The 24,695-nt window shown below is 35.6% G+C and overlaps 1 protein-coding gene across 1 annotated transcript in view; it reads right to left on the bottom strand.

The window, feature by feature from the left end:
* The window catches only part of RALGPS2 (Ral GEF with PH domain and SH3 binding motif 2), a 188,108-nt gene that overhangs the window by 113,330 nt on the left and 50,083 nt on the right, over nucleotides 1-24,695 (bottom strand). Inside the window, exons 2-4 of the mRNA XM_011981461.1 lie at nucleotides 19,754-19,893; nucleotides 14,088-14,192; nucleotides 13,006-13,056 (exon numbers count right to left, since the gene is read on the bottom strand). Of these exons, the coding sequence (XP_011836851.1) occupies nucleotides 13,006-13,056; nucleotides 14,088-14,192; nucleotides 19,754-19,810 (213 nt within the window). The 5' untranslated portion in view covers nucleotides 19,811-19,893. The remainder of the gene's footprint in view (nucleotides 1-13,005; nucleotides 13,057-14,087; nucleotides 14,193-19,753; nucleotides 19,894-24,695) is intronic.

Below are 24,695 nucleotides of genomic sequence, written 5' to 3'. Positions count from 1 at the left end.
CATTTAAAAAGCTGCATTTTCAATACAAGATAAAAGACACAATATTTCACAAAAAGTGTGGGATTTCCATACCTGCTGGTGTATGAAAAGTGATGATTTCACAAATTTCCTTTTTTTTTTTTTTAAACAATGGTCCTTACATTGGATTCATTTATCTTGAAATGGCAGACAACTGCAGCTGCAGACCTCAATCTATGGTACATACCAAGCAATTCAACTCATTCTTGTAATGTCGTAACTTGTCTCTGCTTCTTAGAAGCACTTCCAGCATCATTAATGGTACTTCTTATGGGTCTCATGGTGTTATCCAAGGTTTAGGATATTACACCAAATACAGTGAGAGATCACATTTTACTGTGATAACGCAATTTACTGGAGCGAGAAACTGCTCATGTGGAGATGATTAGCATCATCATTTTCAGCAGATACTCTCAACAGATACTCTCAACTTGAGCTCACTGTAACAGCAACACGAGGTGGTTACAAAACTACTATAACAGATCTGTATGGACTACAGTTAATTTTATGCAGTTATGATTTAATACTGCATCTTTATGTTTGTTAATATTTCTCTCGATCACATATGGCAGAACACAAGGTCTTTGTGTGCGTAAGTCTTGATAAATATTCACTTTTCTTAATTCATTTGGATATATTTTATGGTAGTAAAAGATAAAACAGACTAGTATCTACATGTATTTTACACAGTCATGCCATCCCTTTTTCTTAATTTTTTGGATACTAAGCTATGTAGTAAGTTTTTTACAAATTGTTGCAAATCTTCAAGACAAAATTTCCAAAATATTTATTGAAAAAAATCTGTGTATGAGTGGATTCTCACAGTTCAACAAGATGAAGAACAGATTTGTGGCTGCCAGGGTTAAGGGTGGTGAGGAGTAGGGGAGGAGTAATGGGATGGGTGTGACTATAAAGAGGTAGCACAGGGAGAGATCTTTGTGGTAATGCAATAGTTCTGTATCTTGACTGAGGTAGTGGTTAGACAAATCTATATATATGACAAAAATCACAGAATTATACAGACATGTATTATAAAAATATCAATTTCCTGGTTTTGATATTGTACTATAGTTATATAAGATGTAACTGCTGAGGAAAACTGAATGAAGAGTAAGTAAATGGGACTTTTCTGGACTATTTTTGTCACTTCATATGAGCCTCTAATTATCTCTGTACTATTTTGTTGCAACTTCTTGTAAATCTATTATCTCAAAATAAAAAGTTTAAAAACGGCAATAAAAAAAACTACATAATGAATTATGAAGCTAAAATTACACTGGGACTCCAAGAACCCACTACTTTCTTCTTAAACTTTGACATACATTTATGGTTACCTGGCATTAAAGGAATTTTGCCCTGCCCCACCTCTACCTCTCAAGAGCTGCTAAATTTATCTGTGATTTAAAAAAAAAAATTGCTTTTCCCTTTGTCTTTATCTCTTTCCATTTCAGATTCTAAGATCTTCCTCCAAGTCACACTAGAATACAATCCAGGAAATAAATTACGCCACAGGTGCCATCTTGTATATTGACAGTTCAGCCTGGTCAAGAGTTAGTCTATACTAAACTATTTCCTATGAACATCAAAAGGTTCAAGTAAACTCAGCAACTCAAAGGATGCTTTTTTCAAGGGTCTGACTTAGGAATAAAACTATTTTGTGTATACTATGTAAATAAGCCTCCATTTTAGCGAAGGCTAAATTAAATTTAGCAGTCCTGACTCCCCTTAAAATTTGTTCCAATGGATTTAACTTGCAATTTTAAAATCACGTAGTAAAGAGAAATCTTCCAATAGTAAATCATATATAAAGGCAATTTCTTAACAGTCATTAAAAGTGTATTTGAAAGAATATTCATTGATTAATTTTAAACTATGAAACTACTAAGCCAAATTGTCACTTGCATTTATTTTGGAAGCACAGGGAGGGCAAACTCCCATGACTGATGACCACCTACCCTATGAAAGAATTACTGAATTCACAGGAGTCACAGCTTCCTTAAATCTTGTAGGTTTGTTCTGCAAAGAAATTCTTGATCTAAATTTCATCTTGTAGGTTCCAATACTCTTAAAAGGAATGTTCTAAGGGTGATGTTGTAGGGATACCTACAGATAGAAGAGAGAAAAGGCCAATATAGACTAGCATGTAGATAGAGATTGAGGGAAGAAAAGAAAAAGCGATGAAATCTGTAAATGACTGGAGGTAGGGAGGGCAATGGGGCTGACAGATCCTAACAAAGAGAGGATAATTATTGCTGAGACATCTCTGTGCTCAAAAGAGGACAGCTTTAGAGGAATACAGTATATCCATTAGCATTCTGCCTAATATGGTTGGTTATCTACAAAGAAGTCTCAGTCACACATGAAGTGCTCACTACTATTCCTATACCTTAACCCACAAAATAAACTTTAAAACTAACTCCTAGGTATTAAGATATAAAAAAAAAAAACTCTTCTATTTTCTAATGTACTCACATCCTCTTTTCTCTTCCTTCCTCTCAATATGTTAAAGCTGCCCACATAATGAGATCACAGATACAGGCAGGAGCTTTCTTTTACTATCAGTGATGTCATATACACCTACACTACCAAACACTTTTCTTCTCTACCTTCCTTAATCCTAATCTAAGCCTTACCTTACTATATATTAAAGAAGTTCATACTGATGAATAGCAGTAATACAAACTGACAAAACAGCTGCAACTTGCTTTTAACAGAGCAATTAGTTTATTCTGGTCTATATCGCAGAACAATTTCAAGTCTACAAGTCTTCTTTGCTTTCTTCAAATCTCTCACTTTATTTATGAATTGTTTATATTTTAATTTTAAAGCAAATGATTAATTTTCATTGAAACAAGGATAGAATTATGATATTTCTGATGCTGCAACTTTGGATGTTTCCAAGATTATATTACCTTGACATACACTAAAAGGTTTGCACTAGAAGCTTTTTATATATACTGTCAGAAATATCTCAAATGTTAAATTTTTCAAAATATTTTAATAAGATACCGGCCAGGTGTGGGGGCTACACCTGTAATCCAGCACTTTGGGAGGCTGAGGTGGGTGGATCACCTTAGGTCAGGTGTTCGAGACAAGCCTGGCCAACATGGTGAAACCCTGTCTCTACTAAAAATACAAAAATTAGCCAGGTGTGGTGGTGCATGCCTGTAATCCCAGCTACTCAGGAGGCTGAGGCATGAGAATCACTTGAACCCGGGAGGCAGAGGTTGCAGTGAGCCAAGATCGCACCACTGCACTCCAGTCTGGGCGACAGAGTAAGACTGTCTCAAAAAACAAACAAACAAACAAACAAAACCACCAAGAAATATGTTAATTAATAAGATTCAGAATTATCTATTATGTTCTTTCCCTCATTTAACCAACATTCTTCCTTGATCCCTAGTGATTCCAGTTATATAGAGGGACTTATTATTCTTTGTATTTAATGTCTGTTTGTTGATATAATCTAAATGACTGACTTAATGTATTAATCTGTGAGAATAAATAAAGTATAAAACTTTTTTTTTGTTGTTTTGTTTTGTTTTTCAGACAGTCTCACTCCATCACCCAGGCTGGACTGCAATGGCACAACCTCGGCTCACTGCAACCTCCACCTTCCTGGTTCAAGCGATTCTTGTGTGTCAGTCACCTGAGTAGCTGGAATTACAGGCATGTACCACCATGCCTGGCTAAGTTTTGTATTTTTAGTAGAGATGGGGTTTTTCCATGTTGGCCAGGCTAGTCTTGAACTCCTAGCCTCAAGTGATCCACCTGTTTCTGCCTTTCAATGTGCTGAGATTACAGGCGTGAGCCACCACGCCCAGCCTAAAACTTTCTTCTTTGAATGCTCTGTATGTCAGACTTTCAGGTACAGCCTGTCACCTTATGAATACTTGATAACCTCATAAAAGAGGCAAACATTACCTAATTAATAACTACAGCACAAATTTCAAGCACAGTTGATCCCCTACTTAATACTTACCAAAAGCACCAGAGAATTGCTACTGGAAAGAAAATCAGACTGCAAACCACCTTTTTGTCATAACTCACCCTGTGCTTAGTAAAGAGAGTTCATTCTGAAGAGAAACCCTATTAGTGTAATCAATGTAGCAATGCCTTCTGAAGAAATACAAGCTCTATAGAACATCAGGGAATTTATAACAGACAAAAATATAAAACAAAAATCCTATAAATGTAGTAACATGGAAAAACCTTCAGAATACAGTCAATGCTTCTGCAACATGAAAGAACTCACACTGGAGAGAAGCCCTATAAATAAATGTGTAAGAGCCTTCTAAAAGAAAACAAACCTTCATGATCTAAGCCAGGTGTGGTAGCTCACACCTGCAATCCCAGCACTTTGGGAGGCCAGGGCAGATTACTTTAGGTGAGGAGTTTGAGACCAATCTGACCAACATGGTGAAACCCTGTCTCTACCAAAAAATACAAAAATTAGCTGGGGTGTGGTGGCATGTGCCTGTAGTCCCAGCTATTCTGGAGGCTGAAGCATGACAATCACCTGAACCCAGGAGGCAGAGGTTGCAGTGAACCCAGATCACATCACTGCTCCCCAGCCTGGGTGACAGTGTGAGATCATGTCTCAAAAAAAGAAAAGGGAAAAGGAAAGGGAAAGGGAAAGAGAAGGGAAAAGAAAACAAACCTTCACGATCAAAAGAGAAATCATATTGAGGAGAACTATGTATATAAGAAACGTGGAAAAACTCTAGTAAGTGCTGAGCTTTGACTGAATACCAGAAATCATACTAGAAATTAATGAAACTACAGAATCCTTTGGCAAAACTTCTGCCCTACTCAGCACTGGAAAATTCATACTAGGGAAGAAACCTGAAAACACAGTCTAAATTATGGGAAGAACACACCTTTCTGTAGAAAGGATGCTATTTTATAAAAGTCACATTGGGTGGATAACAGACTTTTGCAAAAATGACTCCAAAATGATAAACAATGGAAGATCATATGCCTACAGGCTATATAGTATGAAGTTTCGAAATGGTCATTTATCAATCTCTAATAGTAAACAGGTGAGAAGGTATTATTCTAAGGCACTAGAGATACCAGTGAATGGAATAGTCAAAGATTCCTGCCCACATGGAATTTACATTCTTGAAAGGGGATGACAAACCCCAATGAGTACGTGCTTGACTTGTGACAGCCCCCCAATCTTTATCATCTATTAAGACTCCTGGGCTGGGCATGGTGGCTGACGCCTGTAATACTAGCACTTTGGGAGGATCACTTGAGCTCAGGAGTTCAAGATCAGTCTGGGCAATATTGTGAGACCTTATCTCTTTAAAAAAAAACAACAAAACAAAACAAAACAAAAACACTTCTGTAGTTTTTATCGACATTCTTATTTATTAAAGCCTTATAACTATTAACTGCAGCTGAACTCTGAAACTACCCACTTCCAGGAATTTCTCAGAGATCTATAAAGTATTTTAAAGATCAACCAGTCTAAATATCCTTTATTTAGATTTTTTAAAAATTTCAAGGCCAAAGACAAGAAATAGATTGTATTAGCAGCATAATTTATAAATGGCAAAGCTGAAACAAAAATACAAGTCTTCTGGCTCCTTGCTCTTATGGTTTGGCTACTAAAAAACTATCTTCTGTAATTTAAAGGGCTGTTAAATAAATTTTAAAATAAGTGAAATTAAGTAATTAAGGATTTATTGAGCACCCATTCAGAGCGCTGTGTGTTGGACACTGATTTTTAAAAGGGGGAGGGGCAGCAGCAAAATATATGGCAATTTGTCTTCAGAACTGCTTTAAACTAAAAAAAAAAAGAAGGAAAGTGAGAGAGCAACTGTGTGAAAGTAAGAGTTGCAAGGGTATATTAATAGTGGTTGAATGTAGATGATGGAACTTTTCCCCTTCTTTATAATCACTATAATTACAGTTTACAATCACAACCGTGTTACTGTATTTTCTCCCCACCACTAAGAGACTACATATCGAGAGGAAGGAGGAACAGTAAAAACCACGGTTTTGTGTGAAAGAGATCAGTATCCATAGAAGTATCCAAATTTGATCATGCTCCTTGGGCCAATGGGCAAATGGAATGTCTTAGGATTTCTGTAGCACCAGCATGGAAACACCAGGGCACAGTATTGAGGCCAGGGTGGAGAGGGAGCTGTCATTATATATATAACTGACTGAGCTGAGACCAATCTCCGTCCCGACAACCACAGACAGACACTAAAGAATACTCCTATTTCTAGAGCCAATGAGCTGCAGCCTCGTAATATCATTTTATTCTTTCAATAAACAACCTTCAGAGTTGACAGGAGAAAAGAAGGGGAGAAAATTTAGGAGATAAAGTTAATGGGAGATACTGGAGAACAGGAGAAGAAGGATAGAGAAAGAACTGGAAAGGCTGAATTTTAGGTTTCTCACTTGTATTAAAAATGGATGGTTCAGAGCACTCAGACAGAGAACCTTAAAAAACATAACAAAATGTGAGTGAACATTTTTTTCTATGTAATTAGATTCCTACTAAGTAGTTTTTTAAATGACTGGTAAAGTTTTATGGTGAATTCTTTTCCTTGGTAAACATATTTTGCCTTTCGTCTCTATCATTACACAAAAAACTAAAAAATAAAGTACCAAAACCTGTTTTCTTGTTCTTCAATCTGAGGTAATTTCAAGTGTGTTACAGAATTGGAGAAAAACCAGGTTTAGCATTATGTTTGCTTCAGATCTGCTTTTAAAGATGTGATTTTACTTATCCAGTATTTTACCAATGACTAAGGACAATCTTTATACAAAGAAAAGTAATTTTTAACACTTCAGAAATAAGACAGTTTCTACAGTGAAATAAAAGACTTGGAATTTTTCTTTTATTCCCCTGAGCAATTCTGAATATATAGTACAACAGACATTGTAGGTGAGCAGCTTTATTTCTGAGCAAACAACTGTATTTCTTATAGTTGCCCTATAGTTTCTTCTTCCAAGTCAAGAATGAGTACAGGTAGAACACGTTTAGCTAAATTCTGCTTGACACGCAAGAGTTGAAAATGCAGAATTCCATAAACTAGTAAGAATTACCAGGTCCTGCTTAGGAAATTAAATCAGGAGTGGGAGATATATATTATGCGTAACTCAGAAATTGCCTACATTATAGAAAGCTGAGACTTGCGAGGTTCAATCACCAATCTGCAACTAAAATCACTATACCACATAGTTGGATTCAGTATCTATATTCTTCAAAATTGAAATTTAGTTCATATTTTAATAAAAATAAACCATCACCTAAAATAATGTTCCATGTGGAAACACATAAAAATGAGCATTGATTTAAATAGTTTTCAGCCTGGTGTGCTGGCTCACACTGGTAATCCGAGCACTTGGGAAGCCGAGGCGGGGGATCGCTTGAGCCCAGGCATTCGAGACCAGCCTGGGCGATGTAGTAAGACCTTGTCTCTACCCCCCCACCAAAAAATAAGAAAAAAGAAAAAGAAAAAAATAGGCAGGTATGGTGGTGCATGCCTGTAGTCTTAGTTACTTGGCAGGCTGAGGTGGGAAAACCACTTGAGCCCAGGAGATCAAGGATGCAGTGGGCCGTAATCATGCCACTGCAATCCCACCTGGGCAACACAGTGAGACTCTGTCTCAAAAAACAAAAACAAAAACAAAATACACTGAAGATCTTGTAAACGGTTTGATAAAGTGTATGTATAGTTTTAATAAAAATTTATATACAATGATATATGAAGTAGAGACTTCAATATTGATATAATGGACAGAAACATAAAATTAATTTACTAGTTATAGACTCAGTTATAATCTTTGCATAATATCTGAGGTTTAATTTTGATTTAACAATAAGAATTCCTTTATCCCCCAGTGAAGGTAATATTCTAATGTATACTATATAAAGAGACAGACATCATTTTCATCATTTTATATTAATAAAGATTAATACACTAAACTGGCTGACATCATGGGTTAAACAATCTATTTTTAACTTATCAGTAGCAAGAGTTTTGACATAATAAACGGTATCTGTACAATCATTTTGGAAAACAAATTAGCAGTAGTTGATAAATTTAAAGATGCTCTATAATCCAGTGATTAATGCACTAAAGTATATATATCAACATAGATGCTAATCAACAATGTTGACCATCAAAAGCATGCTAAAAAGACCAAAACAATACAACACCATCTACATAAAATATTTAAAACTGCAATAGCATGTGTTAAGGGATACCTATACTTAAAGAAAAAATATAACTAAATAGACAGGAATGATATAGATCAATACTGGATGGCGGTTACCTTGGTGGGAGAAAGCAGAAGGCCTTTATTAGTACTGGTTAGGTACACAGGAATTTACCTTATTATTTACTATGCTTTGTTATATGTCTTTAATATATCATACTAAATTTCAAAAACATTTTTCTGCCAGGTAACAAAGACTTTTTTATACTGGCCAGATTTAATACACTCCTAGTGTTCACATGAGACTAAAACATTAAGAATATTTTGGCTGGGCAGTGGCTCACACCTGTAATCCCAGCACTTTGGGAGGCCAAGGCAGGAGATCATTTGAGCCTTGGAGTTTGAGACCAGCCTGGGCAGCATAACGAGACCTTGTCTCTAAAAACATTAAATAAAAAGTTAGCCAGGCATGGTGGCACATGTGTATGGTTCCAGCTACTTGGGAGGCTGAGGTGGGAGGATCGTTTGGGCCTGGGAGGTCCTGGATGCAGTGAGGCGTCATTGCGCCACTGCACTACAACCTGGGGAACAGAGCCAGACTCTGTCTCCAAAATAAAAAAACTAAAAGTATTTTGGTGCTACATCATTTCTTCCAATAGTTACTGCTGTCAATTTTTAAAAACACTCTCTCATTGGGCAGACGTTTACTAAATACTATGTTCACCCTCTCATTCTAAATATTGAGCTTCCACTACGTGCCAGTCAGATAAAACAGTAAGCAAAAATTGTCAGTCTCTGCCCTCATGTAGCTCAAAATCTAGTGGAGAGGCAAGCAAATCAAGTATCTGTATTCACTCTCTTGATAATCTCACTCACACTTTTAAATATCACCTCTACGCTGACATCTCCATATTTCTAGACTGGATTGGAAATATATACCAGTATACATTCCCTAACTCAACATTCTCCTTGGCTGTCTAACCGGCATGTTAAAGTAAGTATGTCCAAAGCCAAACTCCTGCTCTTGCCTCAAAATCTGTTCCTCTAGCCTTTCTCCACAAGGGTGCATTGTACATTATATTTTATATGAATAGCAGCCCCAGGAGTTGTATAGGACAACAATAATAATTTTTTATCCCAGAGAATATCAACTACATGCATCTGGCTTCAGGCCAAAAACCTTGGTGTCATCCTAGACTCGTTTCACATACAATGTCTGGCAACTTCTCATTTATCTCTTCCATTCCCACCCTGATCTAAGCCACCTTCATCTCTCACGTGGTCTCCCTGATTCAGTCCTTGGTACCACCTCTTCTTCCCCTATGCTCACTTTGCCACATACCCTAGTCAGCAGTCCGAAAGAGCTACTTAAGGCGGGGCGCAGTGGCTCACACCTGTAATCCTAGCATTTAGGGAGGCCAACGTGGGTGGATCACTTGAGGCCAGAAGTTTGAGACCAGCCTGGCCAACATGGTGAAACCCTGTCTCTACTAAAAATACAAAAGTAGCTGGGCATGGTGGCACGCACCTGGAGTCCTAGCTACTAGGGAGGCTGAGGTAGGATAATCACTTGAACCCGGGAGGCGGAGGGTGCAGTAAGCTGCACACCACTGCACTCCAGCCTGGGTTACAGAGCAAGATTGTCAAAAAAAAAAAAAAAAAGGAAAGAAAAGAAAAAAAAAGAGTGACTTAAAACCTAACGCAGAAAATGTCACTATCTGCTCACAATGCTCTAATGGCTTCCCATCTTTTTCACAATGGTGTTCAGGGCCCTACAACATCTAGCCCTCACCCTACCTCTCATCTTGTAGTACATTCCCTCCCTTGCTTACTCACTGCAGCTCACTGGCCTTTGCCCTGGCTTTCCCTTTGCCTGGAATACTATTTCCCCAAACACCCATATGGCTTGCTCTCTCACTCACCTCCTTTAGGTCTTAACGCAGATGTCATCTTCTCAGTAAGGTCTTCCTGATCATCCTATCTAAAGTTGCAACTCCCACTACCCTCACACTTCCTATTCTCTTCTCTCTCTGTTTTTCATGACACTGTATAGCTAACCTCACTCAAATATCAGATCCATGATGGCAGGAATTTTAGTGTTTGCTTACTACTATACCTTCTAAACTAAACTAGATTTTTATAATAGAATATAACAGGCATAAAATAGGCATCCAGTAAATATTTGTTGAATCACAACACAAATGTAAAATTGCAATTGACAAGTCCAGTGAAAAAGTAGAGTGCTAGGTGACCCTGTAGAAAGACAAAAAGCTTACCCGAGAAAGTCAAACTAGAGCTGAGAACTGACAGATGAGTAGGAGTTAATTAGGATGTGCACAGGTTCAGTAGTGAGAGGGGCTAAAGGAAGGCTGGTATACCTTAGACCAGAAAGAGATAGGAAAGATGCAAGATGGGGTTGCAGAAGGTAGAAAAAGGTAAAACTGTGAAGAGATCTGTAAACCATATTAAGATGGTTCTTATCCTCAGAGCAACAGGAAGCCAAAGAAGTGTTTTAAGCAGAGCGATCATATGAACAGATTCAACAGATGCTGAAAAGATTACCATGGCTACTGGATAAAAAAGCATTTTGAGGGGTCAAAGTAAATGCAGGTAGATCAAGTAACAGGTCACTGCAATAACTCACTTGAGAGAAGATGGTATTTCACTTTGGGGTGTTGGGAGTAGAGACAGACTGGATAGATAAGATACTTGGGAGGCTAAAAAAAATCAATGGGATAAAATAAAAGGAGTGAAGGTCAAGGGAATTTTAAGGTTTATTTCTAAGTTTCACAAAGTACTATCAGATGCCGCAAGGGAATAAAAAGTTCCCATAGATGTGAAGTCTATGTCTTCAAGTAGTATTATCTGGATCTTCAATGCTCCTAGCCACCAATGGCTACTCCAAATAAAGATGTACTAATTGTTGTATATGTTGGATTTGAAAGCTTAGTGGAGAAAAAAGAATGTAAGATATCTCAGTAATTTTTTACACTGATTACAAGTTGAAACGATAATATTTTCTATGTAGGTTACATAAAATCATTAAAATCAATTTCATCTTTCTTTTTACCTTATAATGTGGCTACCAGAAAACACAGTTATGCAAATGGTTTATACTGTATTTCTACTAGACAGCACTGATCTCATATAAAGCAGCAATACAACTGTTGCAGTTCATTCAAAAGGAAAAAAATACACCTAAGGAGAAGACACGTGAATTTTAGGTCAAAATACAATTTGTATAAAGAATTTCAATTTTTTGATTGTTTTTCAGGGACGTGAAGAAATAAATATTTCTGGGTTTTTTTTTGCCATTTAAATACAAAAGTCATTTTCTATTTGTGCTTTATTTATAGAATATATTGTTCTTCTATTGCTAATCCAATGGTTCTATTTAGAAAGCCCTCTGTGGTATGGGGGAAAAGTTAGGAAAACACAGAATTGTGGAAATGATGGGATCATTGAGGCCTACCCCTTCATTTATAGGTACCAAACTTGAGATACCAAGACAGTAAGTAACTTACTTGAAAATCACAGGACTAATACAATCTACATCATGTAGGACATAAATGGAAACTCATAGTCATTACAGTGTTCAGGGCCACTACAGACTTGTAAATATCACAATGAATACACTATATTTTGTTACCAAAAGAACTAAAAATGTACCTATTTTATAGTAGTGAATTTCAGGATTATCAATGACTTTGTTTGGAATACAAAATCACATTGAAATACTAGATAAGAGGTTAAAAAAAAATCAGATTTGAGAGTCTGAAACCCAGTTCCACCACTTAGTTGTGTACCAAAGACAATGATCACTGTTTCCTCATCAGTAACACAGAGATACCATCATACTCAGGATGTGAAAATGATAGGAACACTATACACACCCCCCCACCCAATGCTTATAGTGGACAGATATATAATGCCAGTCCCTTTGTTTTCATTAGAAACAAATGATGTGTTTCTTGATCCTTTCTCTTCTCTCCAAAATGTCAATGTAGTCATATTACTAAGTCACAAAATAAAGATGTAAGGGAAAAGATTACTAGAGTTAGTGGTGAAACCCAGTTTCAAATTTCCATCTTCCCATTAAAAAGCTTCAAAGTAATGGGTAAATCATTCAGCTTCCCTAAGTCTATTTCCTTTAGTAAGTAATGGAGCCAAATCAATCAAAATGATTCAAATACAGCTGGCCTGTAAACAACACATGGGTCTACTTATACACGTATTTTCTTCCACCTCTACCACCCCTGAGATAGCAGAACAAATCTCTCTTCCTCCTCAGCCTACTAGATGTGAGGATAATGAGGACAAAGACTTTTATGATGATCCGCTTCCACTTAATGAATAGTAAATACATTCTCTCTTCCTTATGATTTTCTTAGTAACATTTTCTCTCTAGTTTATTGTAAGAACTGAGTAATTAATACATATAACATAGAAAATATGCATTAGTTGATTGTTTATGTTACCAGTAAGGCTTTTGGTCAACAGCAGGCTATTTGAAATTAAGTTTGTGGGGAATCAAGTTATAGAAAGAGTTTTCACTGAGCAAGGGTCAGTGCTCCCAACCTCCACTTTGTTCAAGGGTCAAGTATAGGCCCATCTATGACTCAATAATGTACTGCTATGAATGCTACATGGGTTTCTGAGGCCCAAATAGTATGTAGATAAGTTACAACACAAGCTTTAAACATTTTAAAATTAATATGAAGTATAATTTGACATTTCTAATACACATTAATTTGAGATTGATCGTTTTCTATATTTAAAAGGAACATTCTCAAAACTACTTACATCTGGTTGAATAGCTTTAAATACTGGAACATCCATTAATGTTATCTGACCCTGAAATATAAAGTGAAAATGATAATTTCTTCTTTGGAATCCAATACCATAACACGTAACCTAAATTAAAATTATATTCTATACTAAAATATTACCAAATACTCAATTTTATAAGGGCTTATGGAAAATAAAATTTAGCCCCTGTACCATTAAATAGAATTATTTCTAATTATCTCATGCCTATCTGTATTTTCTTGGAAGATAAATTGTGTAAAGTTAAAAAACAAAAATAATTTTAAAAATTTGGACAGTCACATTAAATTATAATCAAAAAATAAAAACCAGGTAAGTTCATGTAGCAGTGTTCTTGCTATGATGATTAAATTACAGCTCCTCAAACAGTGGTATAAAATCAGATATTACTAAAAAGGTTTTCTTTCTAACTTAAAAAAATATAATGAAACTACACTAAAGCCAACATTATATCTAAGAGCTTTATATGCTATGGACCTATCCCACTTATGGCTACAGATATAAAACAAAATTCAACACTGTCAAGGAATAATATGCTATGACCAAGCACAGTTTATCTCTGGAATGCAGGAACGGTTTAACATTAGGAAATCAATATATTCTGTTAACAAATTAAAGGAGAATGAGAAAACAAATTTATATTAAGAAACAAATGTTTTTCTAGATACCTTTCATCCAACAACATCTTCACATTTAATTTTTCAATTTTTTAATTAAAAAAAACCGTAAAAATGTTTCTTAGATATGTCAATAAAATATAGTTGGCTTAGAGAAATGGTATAGAGGGATGAAAGCAATTACCATAATGGTAAATACATATTGCTACTTACCAAATTGAAGTGTAACTTATAAAGCTGTCCTTAAAAAAAATGTATAGCTTTTCTTACTTTTCCCACTTCATCCCTCTGTTTGCTCCACAGCTGTACCATCTTTCCCAATAATTCCCATATCCAGCTTTTTAAAAGCCATCTCTTTTGCTGGACCTACAAATTCTAACTCAATAGCACGAACATGTAAATTATGTGCAAAACTGGAGAAGGCAGAGGTAGGAGGCTTACCGCATATTCTTCTGGTGTAACCTTAAGAACATCAAATACCACAGCATCAAAGCTTTTCTTCAACTCAGAACCTTTGTCACTTAAGGATTCAGAGCTGCTACTTTTCTGTTAAAGTGAAAGAAAATGCAGCCTTTTTAATCCTGTCTCACATTCAAGTGACAGAAACTAGACTGGCCTTAAAAACTGAGAAAACAAAACAGTAGGTTAACAAATGCTGCAGAAAAGCTGAGCAGAAAATGCTGCTTAGTTGTTAGAGTACCAGATAAAGGGTCGGACAACTTGAAATCTAAAACTGTGACTTTCAATTTTTAGGTTCTTGAATGAGTTATTTTCTTGTGTGTCAGTTTCCTCATCCTGACAACCTATCATTTCCTATAGAAATAAATGATTTTTAACTAGTTCAATGATTCTCAAATAAGGTAAAGGGAAGTCAGCGGAGAAGGCTATACACCTATTTAAAATTTTTAAAACTCATTTTTAGTAAGAAAAAGACAAATTAGCTTTATAACATAAGTCATCAGAAAATATTCAGAATGCTGTTACAGAGTTACACATAATCCATTCTTAGTTATGTGATCTGTCTGTGAGAGTACAATTAATACTATTCTACCTATTATATTACAAATTTAAGTTTTCCCTGCTTAAAAATTACTGTTTCAAGTTTGAATATGCTGTGGCTATAGGCAGAATGAACGGTGGATTTTGGCCCTGAAAATCTTATTACTGTTAAAAATTTTCCACTTCGTCTGTGCCATGACATAATAATATATTCTGTATCAGTTGGCTAAATTCAGAGGAACATCAATATGAGAATATTTAGATCAGGCTCTTTTAAATGGTAATAGGATATGAGGCTACAGAAAACAGCAAAAAAAATTAACCAAAGTTTCAATTAGTACAGTACACAGATCAACCTACTAGCTATTATATATTAGTTTTAAGCACTTGTCATTATGCCTCATTTTTGCTTTTCCTCTCTTTTAGTAGCAGCTAAATACTAAATATCGAGCCATGATCATTACAAAGAAAGGGATCTGTCATTAACTTTGAAAAATTCTCAACTATTATTACTTCAAATATTTCTTCTGCTTCTTTCTCCTGTCCTTCTGGTGTTCCCATTATGCATATGCTACACCTTTCATCACTGTCCCACAGTCCTGGGCTATTCTGTTCCTTTTTTTTTCATCCTATTTTCTCTTTGCATTTCAGTTTGGGAAGTTTTACTGACATGTCTTCCAGCTCACTGATTCTTTCCTTGGCTGTCTACTGGTCACCAGTCTACTGGTACTGGTTAGCTCACCAAAGGCATTCTTCATTTTTGTCACAGTGCTTTTGAATTCTAGTATTTCTTTTCGATTCTTAATAGTTTCAATATCCCTGTCTATATTATCCATTTGTTCTCGCATGTTATACGCTTTTTTTCATTAGAGCCTTTGGCATATTAATGACAGTTATTTTAACTCCCAGTCTGATAATTGCGAAATCTCTGCCATATGAGAGTGGTTCTGTTGCTTGATTTATCTCTTCAAATTGTGTTTTTTCCCTTGCCTTTTAGCATGGCTTGTAATTTTTTGTTGAAAGCTAGAAATGGTACATTGGGTAATAGGAACTCAGGTTGAATAGGCCTTTACTACTGTTAAGGGTTTATTTTTTATCATGCTAGGCATTATACTGTGCTTATAATTTGGTATTGTTACAGGTGTCTGAGTCTTCAATTTCCTCTAGTATCCTTATTTTTTTATCCTCTGTTGTCTTTGGGTTTCCCTAGAAATCCCTTCTTAGTTTCAGCCTTGCAGTTCTTTCAGCTGAAATCTTAGTATTATACAGAACCCCTGCTGATGTGGTGGGGGTAGGCAGAGTATGTGTGTGTATTTGAGGGGTTGCTGGGGAGAGAGTGTCCTATAGTCCTATTATTCGGTTCTAGTCTTTCACTGAGTGTGTCCCCAGACTGTGAACTTCACAAATGATTCTCTGTCCCCCTGGCTCTGCTTAGGTGAGACAGGAAGTCTGGAAGGGCTTGAAGTTGAGGCTTTTTCCTCTCCCAAGTGAGTTAGGCTCTGGTGAAGTAGTTTCCCTTGAGGACAGGTGGAGAACAGAATGCTCTGGGCATATTTCAATATGTTTACTTTCTATCTGGGTGTATTTCAAAATGGCTATTTCTTTCCTCCCCCTGCTAGAAGCAGAAGGGAATTTTTTTCTGTCTTTACTGTGAGAAGCTTGTGGGCATCTTAGAGGTAATAAAAATCAGAAAAGTAGAGGGTGAGAAGAAGTCAAGACTGGACCCCCAAGGAGTTTTTAACTCTCAAGCTAGTCCACACACAGTCTCCAGCAGTTCATCAATTAGGGTTTACGTGGCTCCACTGACTTCTGCTCCTGTAAGCTGTGATTCTCTATTTGCCTATCTCTCCAGGTTTCAGGGCATCACTGTTAAATGTGCTCTGTCATAGCAATTCTCTGATAGAGTTAAGAGGAGTTATTGATTTTCAGTTTGTTTAGCTTTTTTCCCATTGTGAGGACAGGAGTGAATTCTAAGCTCTTTATAAATCCAAGCAGAAACCTGAATTCCAGTGAATGAATCCAAGCAGAAACCTCAATAAAGCAGAAACCTCATAAATAAAATGGAGTTTCACTTCTTGTGTTTAATCTCTGTAACTATGACTAGTTTATAGTATGTCAACAATATTATTTTATGTCCCAAAACTAATACAAAATTTTATTCATAATGTTAAGTATTCAAATAGACATCAGTTAAGCAGTATACACTAATCCAATAGCTGTCCAAATAACTAGATGCATTCTGTCAGGTGAACACATGAATCATAAACATAAATCAGTAATTTTCTCCAAGTTTTTAACTCAGCCAAGTTAGTAAATCATCATGACAATTTTATTGCTTATCAAAAAGAATGAACACTTCTCTTTTTTCCTTCTTAATGTCATTAGAGGCTTAAAAAATTACTAGTGTGCATTTTGACGTGCTTCCCTAATACCAGTAATAAATTGGTAATGATAAGACACAATGCAATAATGTTCACCAGGAGAACAGCAGTAATTCATTCAAGGCATGACTCAAAAACTACTGATACTTCTAACTGTCTGAAAACAAGTTTACTGTAATTCTCCTACTAACAGAAACTTCAAACACAGGTTAAATATAAAAGGTAATGAGAAAGGATAAGTCAGCCAACCAAGATAAAGTATTTTATCCATTCTGTAAACTTATCACTTCTATAAGAAATTTGTACTTTGATGTTACTAGATCTGTATTTTAAGAGAAGGTGGAAAAATACAAAATTTTAATTTTATTTTCTTGCCACAATAAATGGACAATTTAAAGGGTGGTAAGTAATTTAAGTAATTCATTCTTACTTTACATCTGCTAATTATACTACTTTGAAGCCTGGTGTAATTAATTCACTTTTAGTAAAGTCAACAGAATTGTTTGTACAAGTGAATGACCTATTTTATTTAACAAATATTTGTATTCTGCTTCCTATGATACTAGAACAGGTATTTCTGAATAGTTAAAAATATACACATATATACACATATGTAACATATTCAAGAAACATGGTTACAAATATATGAAGAAAACAAACATATATTACAAACATATATATAAATATAATCCTATTGTTGTAAGTATTAAAAAGCTATGTATAAATTTATGGAAAAAATTATAGAAAGAGATTTTTCTAAGTGACAGTTTTAAAAATAGGAAAGCTCCCATCTGTTTAAGGGATTAGGAAAAGCTTTATTAAAAGCATAGCATTTGAAATATGTTTGAAAGACAAAATGTTTTGTGTGTGCGGTGATGGGGAGGGGACACACCAGAATGGGAAGAAAAATTCCAGCTAGAAAAATTGGTATAGGCAAAGTTATGACAGAAGAAGGAAAATGTAATGGTTTATACAGACACCAGCAAATGTAGTATTCTCTCATTAGACTGTAAAGTTTCAAGTAGAGGACGAGTAGGGGTTAAATCCAAAAATTTGGGGCCATTTTGAAGAAAGTCTTGAATAAAAGGCCGAGTGACCATTTGAATTTAATTAGTAGGCAATGAGGAACCACAGACAGTTTTGGGAAAAGATAAAGTTTAAGAGTTGTATTTTAAGAATACTAATCTTAAATTTCAGTCAAAGGACCAGAAACAACAGAAAATCTAAGTGCAATACCAAATATAAGGCCATGGCACTAATCTAGACAAGAAATAATAAATGACCAAGCTAAGATGGTAGCACAGTAACAGAAATAAGGAGAAAAGTACTGGATCCCAGAGATAAAGCACAGTGGACAGGCTCTAAGATAGCTGCTGAAGATCTCTATCTCTTGGTATTCTCACCCCTGTGTGATCCTCTCCCCTTGAGTGTGGGCAGAACCTGTGACTTGTTTTTAATCAGCAGAATATGGAAAATGAGATGAAATGTCACTTCCATGAATACATTATATAAGATTGTAACTTCTGTCTTGCTAGCGGACTCTCTCTGCTATGATGAGACAATGGTTGTGGTGGGCAAAACAAAGTTAATTAACAACACATTTGCTGGGCGCGGTGGCTCATGTCTGTAATCCCAGGACTTTGGGAGGCCAAGGCAGGTGGACCATCTGATGTCAAAAGTTCAAGACCAGCCTGACCAACATGATAAAAACCCCACCTCTACTAAAAATACAAAACTTAGCCAGGTGTGGTGGCAAGCGCTGGGGAGGCTGAGGCAGGAGAATTGCTTGAACCCGGGAGGCAGAGGTTGCAGAAGGCCAAGATCGTACCACTGCACTCCAGCCTGGGCGAAGAAAGCAAAACTCTGTCTCAAACCCCCCCACAAAAAAACCACACATCTAAAGATTTAAACTTAGATGGCTATGGAAATGTGATGCTATTAATGTGAGTTAGATAAAAGGCTTGGACTATTTTCTTTACAGTTGTGGAGCAGAACAGTAACAAGAAACTTGATATTGTGGACATTACAAATGTCTGGTCCATCAAAAATGCTTAATAAAATTCATGAGGGAAGCCAGGACTAGAGATAAAAATAAATAATCTACATAAGAAAAACAATGGAAACCACAGACTTAGAATATTTTCAGTGATATCAAGGCCTAAGTAACTGGCTGGGGCAAAATGGAGCCCATTTTGGAATGGAGTTGAGGCTATTAAGGAACTTTGAGGTCAAGGTGTTAAAGGGTCATAAACATTATTCTCATCCAATATACTAAGAGAAAAATAAAGAAGAAATATAGAAGCCAGATGCTAAAGTTACTAAGGAAAGCAGGCAAGTTCTCTAGATCTATACACAAAGAAAAAAAAGAAAAAAGTTGGGGCAAAAATACAATCATAATATATTCACTAGAGGTGTGAGCATCTAGTTCAGTCTTCACATCTCCATCTTAAATGCTAAACTTTAACCCAAGAACCAAATGTTTCTTTTAAAAATAAAGAGTTTTATGAGTTACCATTATTTGCCATTATTTTTCAAGTATCTTAAGTAGATAAGGATTAAGTACATCTATGATGCACAGCAAACATATGAATCACTAAAGTAAAAGTTAAAATATGTGTACTTCTGCACTAAATGCACTTCTGATTTAAGTATGTGAACAAACATAATGCTTGAAAACTTAGAAAGCCAGGTAAGAAAGTTTATACCTAAGCTTCTTAAGTATCTTACCTCAGAAGCAGTAGCTGCAATATTGACATTGCTTGCCTGCCCGTTCATTAGGTCCATGCTTTCCTCATCAGTCCCTGACCTTATGTTAACAGCAACAGAGGACTGATAGCCTCATGTCCAAGGCCACAAATACATTATTCCTGTAAAAAATAAAAAAGTTAAGCAAATGTCCTCCCTCGAAGTTTAAGAAAACAACTCTATGCCTACCACCATGACAAGAAACAAAATATTTCAACTTTAGCTCAGCCACTAAATCCAGATTGAGGACAATCTTGTATGCTCTTTTCAAACAACTAGAAACACCAAATAAACAGTATTCAATAGATGTTACTGTTATGTTCTTCATAAGCAAAGCAAAAGCATAACTTTTCGCTAAGTGGTTATTGTGAGGGAAAAAAATCAAATGTACAACTTTTTTAAAGTAAATAAAATGTGTAAAAAAAAAACGCATGGCAAAGTAACACATACCACAACACAATAAATTTTTAGTGATCCAAATGACACCCGTAAATCAACAATACTGAATACGCTTAGGGAAGATACATCATACCCACATAATAAAGAAACACAGAACTTCTGAGGACACAGGATGGCAAATAAGGAGCCAAGAGCAAGTTTCAAGCCATCAAAATTCTAGTCAAATACTCTTTCCACAACACAGATTTTCTACTTTACTGGAAGTCAGAGTACTTACTTCAAGTTCTAATATCTTTCCATAAATAACTTGCCATATAAACTGAGTAGGTAACTTTACCTCCCTAGGTTAGAATTTCTTCCTCTCTGTAAAATGACAGCGGTAAATGAACTTTAAGATCCCTTTTCAACTTTAAAGATCTATGATGTATTTCATAAGAGAAATGTTAAGTGTCTATAAATTAGGTACTCTATGCTATATTCACTTTAAAAGCTGAGTTTTAAATGTCAATAATAATTACTTCAATGCTAAGTTTCCTTTCTCTGGAGAAGCAATATAGCATATAGTGATTTAAAAGTACAAATTTTGGAACCACATTACCTCTGTGTAAACCCAGGAAATTTTAACTTTTTTGTACTCAGCTTTCTCATCTATAAAATAGGGATAATAAGTACCTACACTTCATAGAGTTGTGGTGAACAGAAATGAGATAATATACACAAAGCACCTAAAACAGTGTTGGTACTAGTAAATATGCTATTAATATGATGCAATGACGATGCAGATGCTACTATCTACTTAATCCCCATAAGGCTTAAATTCAACAGAGTCTCTTAAATAAAAAAGAAAAGACAACACCTTAGAAATATATCTTTGGGAAGCAATTGTTGCTGAGTGTCACTAAAAATCCTAATTGCAAACACAATGAATGAGAATAGCTAAGATCTGTTTCCTAGATGCAGTAAAACATGCTCTTGGTTTTGAAATGCTTAAAAATTATTACTAATGATAGCAGCCTTCAGTCACATCTTGAATTTATCTTAATTTATTCAGATACAGCCTAGGCACCTGCTAAGAGCAGAACATTGTGCTAGAATTTTTAAAATAGAAATATATTCAAAATCATGAAGTTTTAAAACCATTTAACAGTACCCACTTAGAAAATCAATGTGAAAATGAATAAACTATAAAACAATTTCCTCCTATCTAAACTATCTCATTCTATAAGCTTCATTATCCTTATATTATTAAGAATCAACTTATATTTATACTGTTATACAACAAAACCAGCTTGATAATCCAGATTCTCTGAACAGAGTCTCTCAGTTTGCAAGATATTTTTCAAATTATTTCATTTCACTCCAGTTTCTAGGCAAGATTAAGTATAACATGAATTTATAAATCAGGGGTGCCCCCTAGTGCTAAGAAAAAGACTTTTAATAGTTAAAGGAGTTATATCTTTAACTTACTTTACATATCAAAATATACAATTTATTACTATTACTTAAAAAAGGTAATACAGACCAGGAACAATATTAAAATATTTGTAAACTATAAGCATGAAGAATCACGTTTTCTCTTTTTTTTTTTTTTTTTTGAGACAGAGTTTTGCTTGTTGCCCAGGCTGGCATGCAATGGCATGATCTCAGCTCACTGCAACATCCGCCTCCCAGGTTCCAGCAATTCTCCTGCCTCAGCCTCCTGAATAGCTGGGATTATAGGCACAAGCCACCACACCCAGCTAATTTTGGATATTTTTAATAGAGACAGGGTTTCACCATGTTGGCCAGGCTGGTCTCAAACTCCTGACCTCAGGTGATCTGCCAGCCTTGGCCTCCCAAAGTGCTGGGATTACAGACCTGAGCCACTGCACCTGGCCTTCTCTGCTTTTAAAATAAAATGTTACTCATATATTTCATGAAAATTAAGGTTATAATGAAACCCATTACATATTTTAAAATACAGCAAAGCATACCTTAAAGAATATAAACTCTTCATAACTACTTACAAATGTACATGTCAATAGTATTTAATAATGTTGAAGCGTAACAGAGAGGCTTATATGATATTACAAAAATACTACAAGTTCTAAAAGAGATACAGGTTTATTATTTTAGTATGTGCCTCAAAGACTTTTCTATACTTTGCACCCAGAAAAGCTCACATTAAATATACCAAATATATGCTTTAATATTTTATTTACTTTTGTTAGTGTTATAAATGACAAGATCTTTCAACATGACTACCAACATCACAACAGTCATTTTTTGAAGAGATGGTGTCTTGCTCTGTTGTGCAGGCTGGAGCACGTAGCACAATCTTAGCTCACTGCAGCCTCCAATTCCTGGGGTCAAGCAATTCTCCCACCACCTCAGCTTTCTGAGTAGCTGGGACTTCAGGTGTGCAACACCATGCCCGGCTAATTTTTTACATTTTTTAAGAGATGTATCACTATTACATCGCCATCTATAAAATAGCAGACATTATTTCTCAAAGTGTAAAGAAAAGTTTAAAAATAGGCCGGTGCAGTGGCTCACGCCTGTAATCCCAGCACTTTGGGAATTCAAGACAGGTGGATCACCTGAGGTCAGGAGTTCGAGACCAGCCTGGCCAACATGGTGAAACTCCATCTCTATTAAAAATACAAAAAATTAGCCGGGTGTGGTGGGATGCACCTGTAATCCCAGCTTCTTGGGAGGCTGAGGTAGGAGAATCGCTTGAACCCGGGAGGTGGAGGTTGCAGTGAGCCGAGATTGCATCATTGCACTCCAGCCCGGGAGACAGAGCGAGACTCTGTCTCAAAAAAGAGTTTAAAAATAACAAAGTTACTTCATTCATTTGAGTTAAAATTGTTTTGCCTTCAGTCAATAAAAAGAGATCCTACATCTAAGTCTTCCAGATATAATTTTGTCAAATTTGAACTAAACTATGAAAGTACCGGCAGATTCATTTGTAAACTGTCCCACATCTACATAGAGAGGTTATATTTCCATATACCTAAACAGCTTGAAACTAAACAACTTGTGGGGGAAGACAGACTTTCAAATGATTAAATATTAAAGGGAGAAAAATCTATAAAATAATGCATTTAAAGGTTATGCTTTATCTCCTGTATAGAAAGTTCACTCAAGATAATTTGCTAAGTAATCCTAATAGACAAGAGCTGAGATCTCCTAAGATACCTGACCCAAAATATGAATATAGGTTAACTAGAAATTCGGGTAATAGAAAAGAAGTTCCAAATAAAAAGATAAACTGTGCTCCAAATATTTTGTGTTTTTGTTTTTGGTGGGTATGAAGGTATTTTGGCCAGATGCTCTACTCAAAAGACTACCCCATAAAAGTTCACTTAACTCATAATAGTCTGTATTTGCAATAAGACAAACAAAAAAACTAACATCCAGATACAATATTAGCAGTTAAAGCATGAAAACAACCCAAGTGAATCAGAAATAGGTTTAAATATTTGACAAAACTGTGCTACTGTGGACCTAGGAATGGTCAGAGAAAGGAACATAGCACATTAGTATGGAACAGCAGAACAGAAAAACAACATGGTAGTGCTGATGGCATAAGACAGACATCGAGATTCCATGGTTGGAGGCTCTTGGGTGGAAGAGATTCCCTAAGCCCTAGGGGATAGCCATTAAGGATCTCTTGTACCTGGAATGTGAGGCTAAACTGAACATCACAGAATAATCTATAGGCAAAGGACTGCTACACAATGGAAAACTATGCAGCCATTAAAATACTGTAATACTTACTGACACATGAAAAATATTTATAATATACTGCTATATAAATGAAGCAATTTACCAAACAGTATGTAAGGTATAATCCTTTTTGGTAATCATTATTATAACATAAAGAAGAGAGATGCACCAACATACACTAAAATGTGGTTCTCGCTAGGTTCATAAGACAATTTTTCCCTAACTTTAGCTTACCTGTATATTTTTTAATTTCCTACAAAGACATTAATTAGAAAGAAGTAAAAGAACAAAAACAGTTTTTCCTCACAGACTGCTTATTAGTTACAAGAAAAAAAAAATAAGTAACTATATTGTGTGAAGAACTGGACAATCCCTTAACTGAGTAGATCAAAATTATTATCACCAATGGGGAAAAGAGAGACATCATGTGCCTCTGGATGTGATGATACTCTGGGAAGGACACAACATAACTGACAAGAAGTTAAGCTGGGAACCCATAACTGAAATCTAATCTCAAGGACATGGACAAATCTCATCTGAGGAACATTTGATAAATATATTCTTCAAAAAACGCGAATGTTATGAGAAAGGCCGAAGAACTATTACAATTTAAAGGAAACGCAAGAGATATGGCAACTAAAGGTCCTGTATTGGATGGTAGTAAATGCTTTAAGAGATATTATTGGTAATTCACAAAATTGAAATATAGACTGTATATTACTGTATCAATTTCCTACATGTGACAATTTCCTGTAGTTATTAATACATAAAAGGAGGCTGGGCGCAGTGGCTCATGCCTGTAATCCCAGCACTT

This window comes from Mandrillus leucophaeus, unplaced genomic scaffold (genome assembly GCF_000951045.1).
Source record: "Mandrillus leucophaeus isolate KB7577 unplaced genomic scaffold, Mleu.le_1.0 Scaffold226, whole genome shotgun sequence".
In the NCBI taxonomy this organism is placed as follows: domain Eukaryota; kingdom Metazoa; phylum Chordata; class Mammalia; order Primates; family Cercopithecidae; genus Mandrillus; species Mandrillus leucophaeus.
The sequence above is the reverse complement of the archived record's forward strand: the minus strand, read 5'-3'. Positions and strand labels throughout refer to the sequence as shown.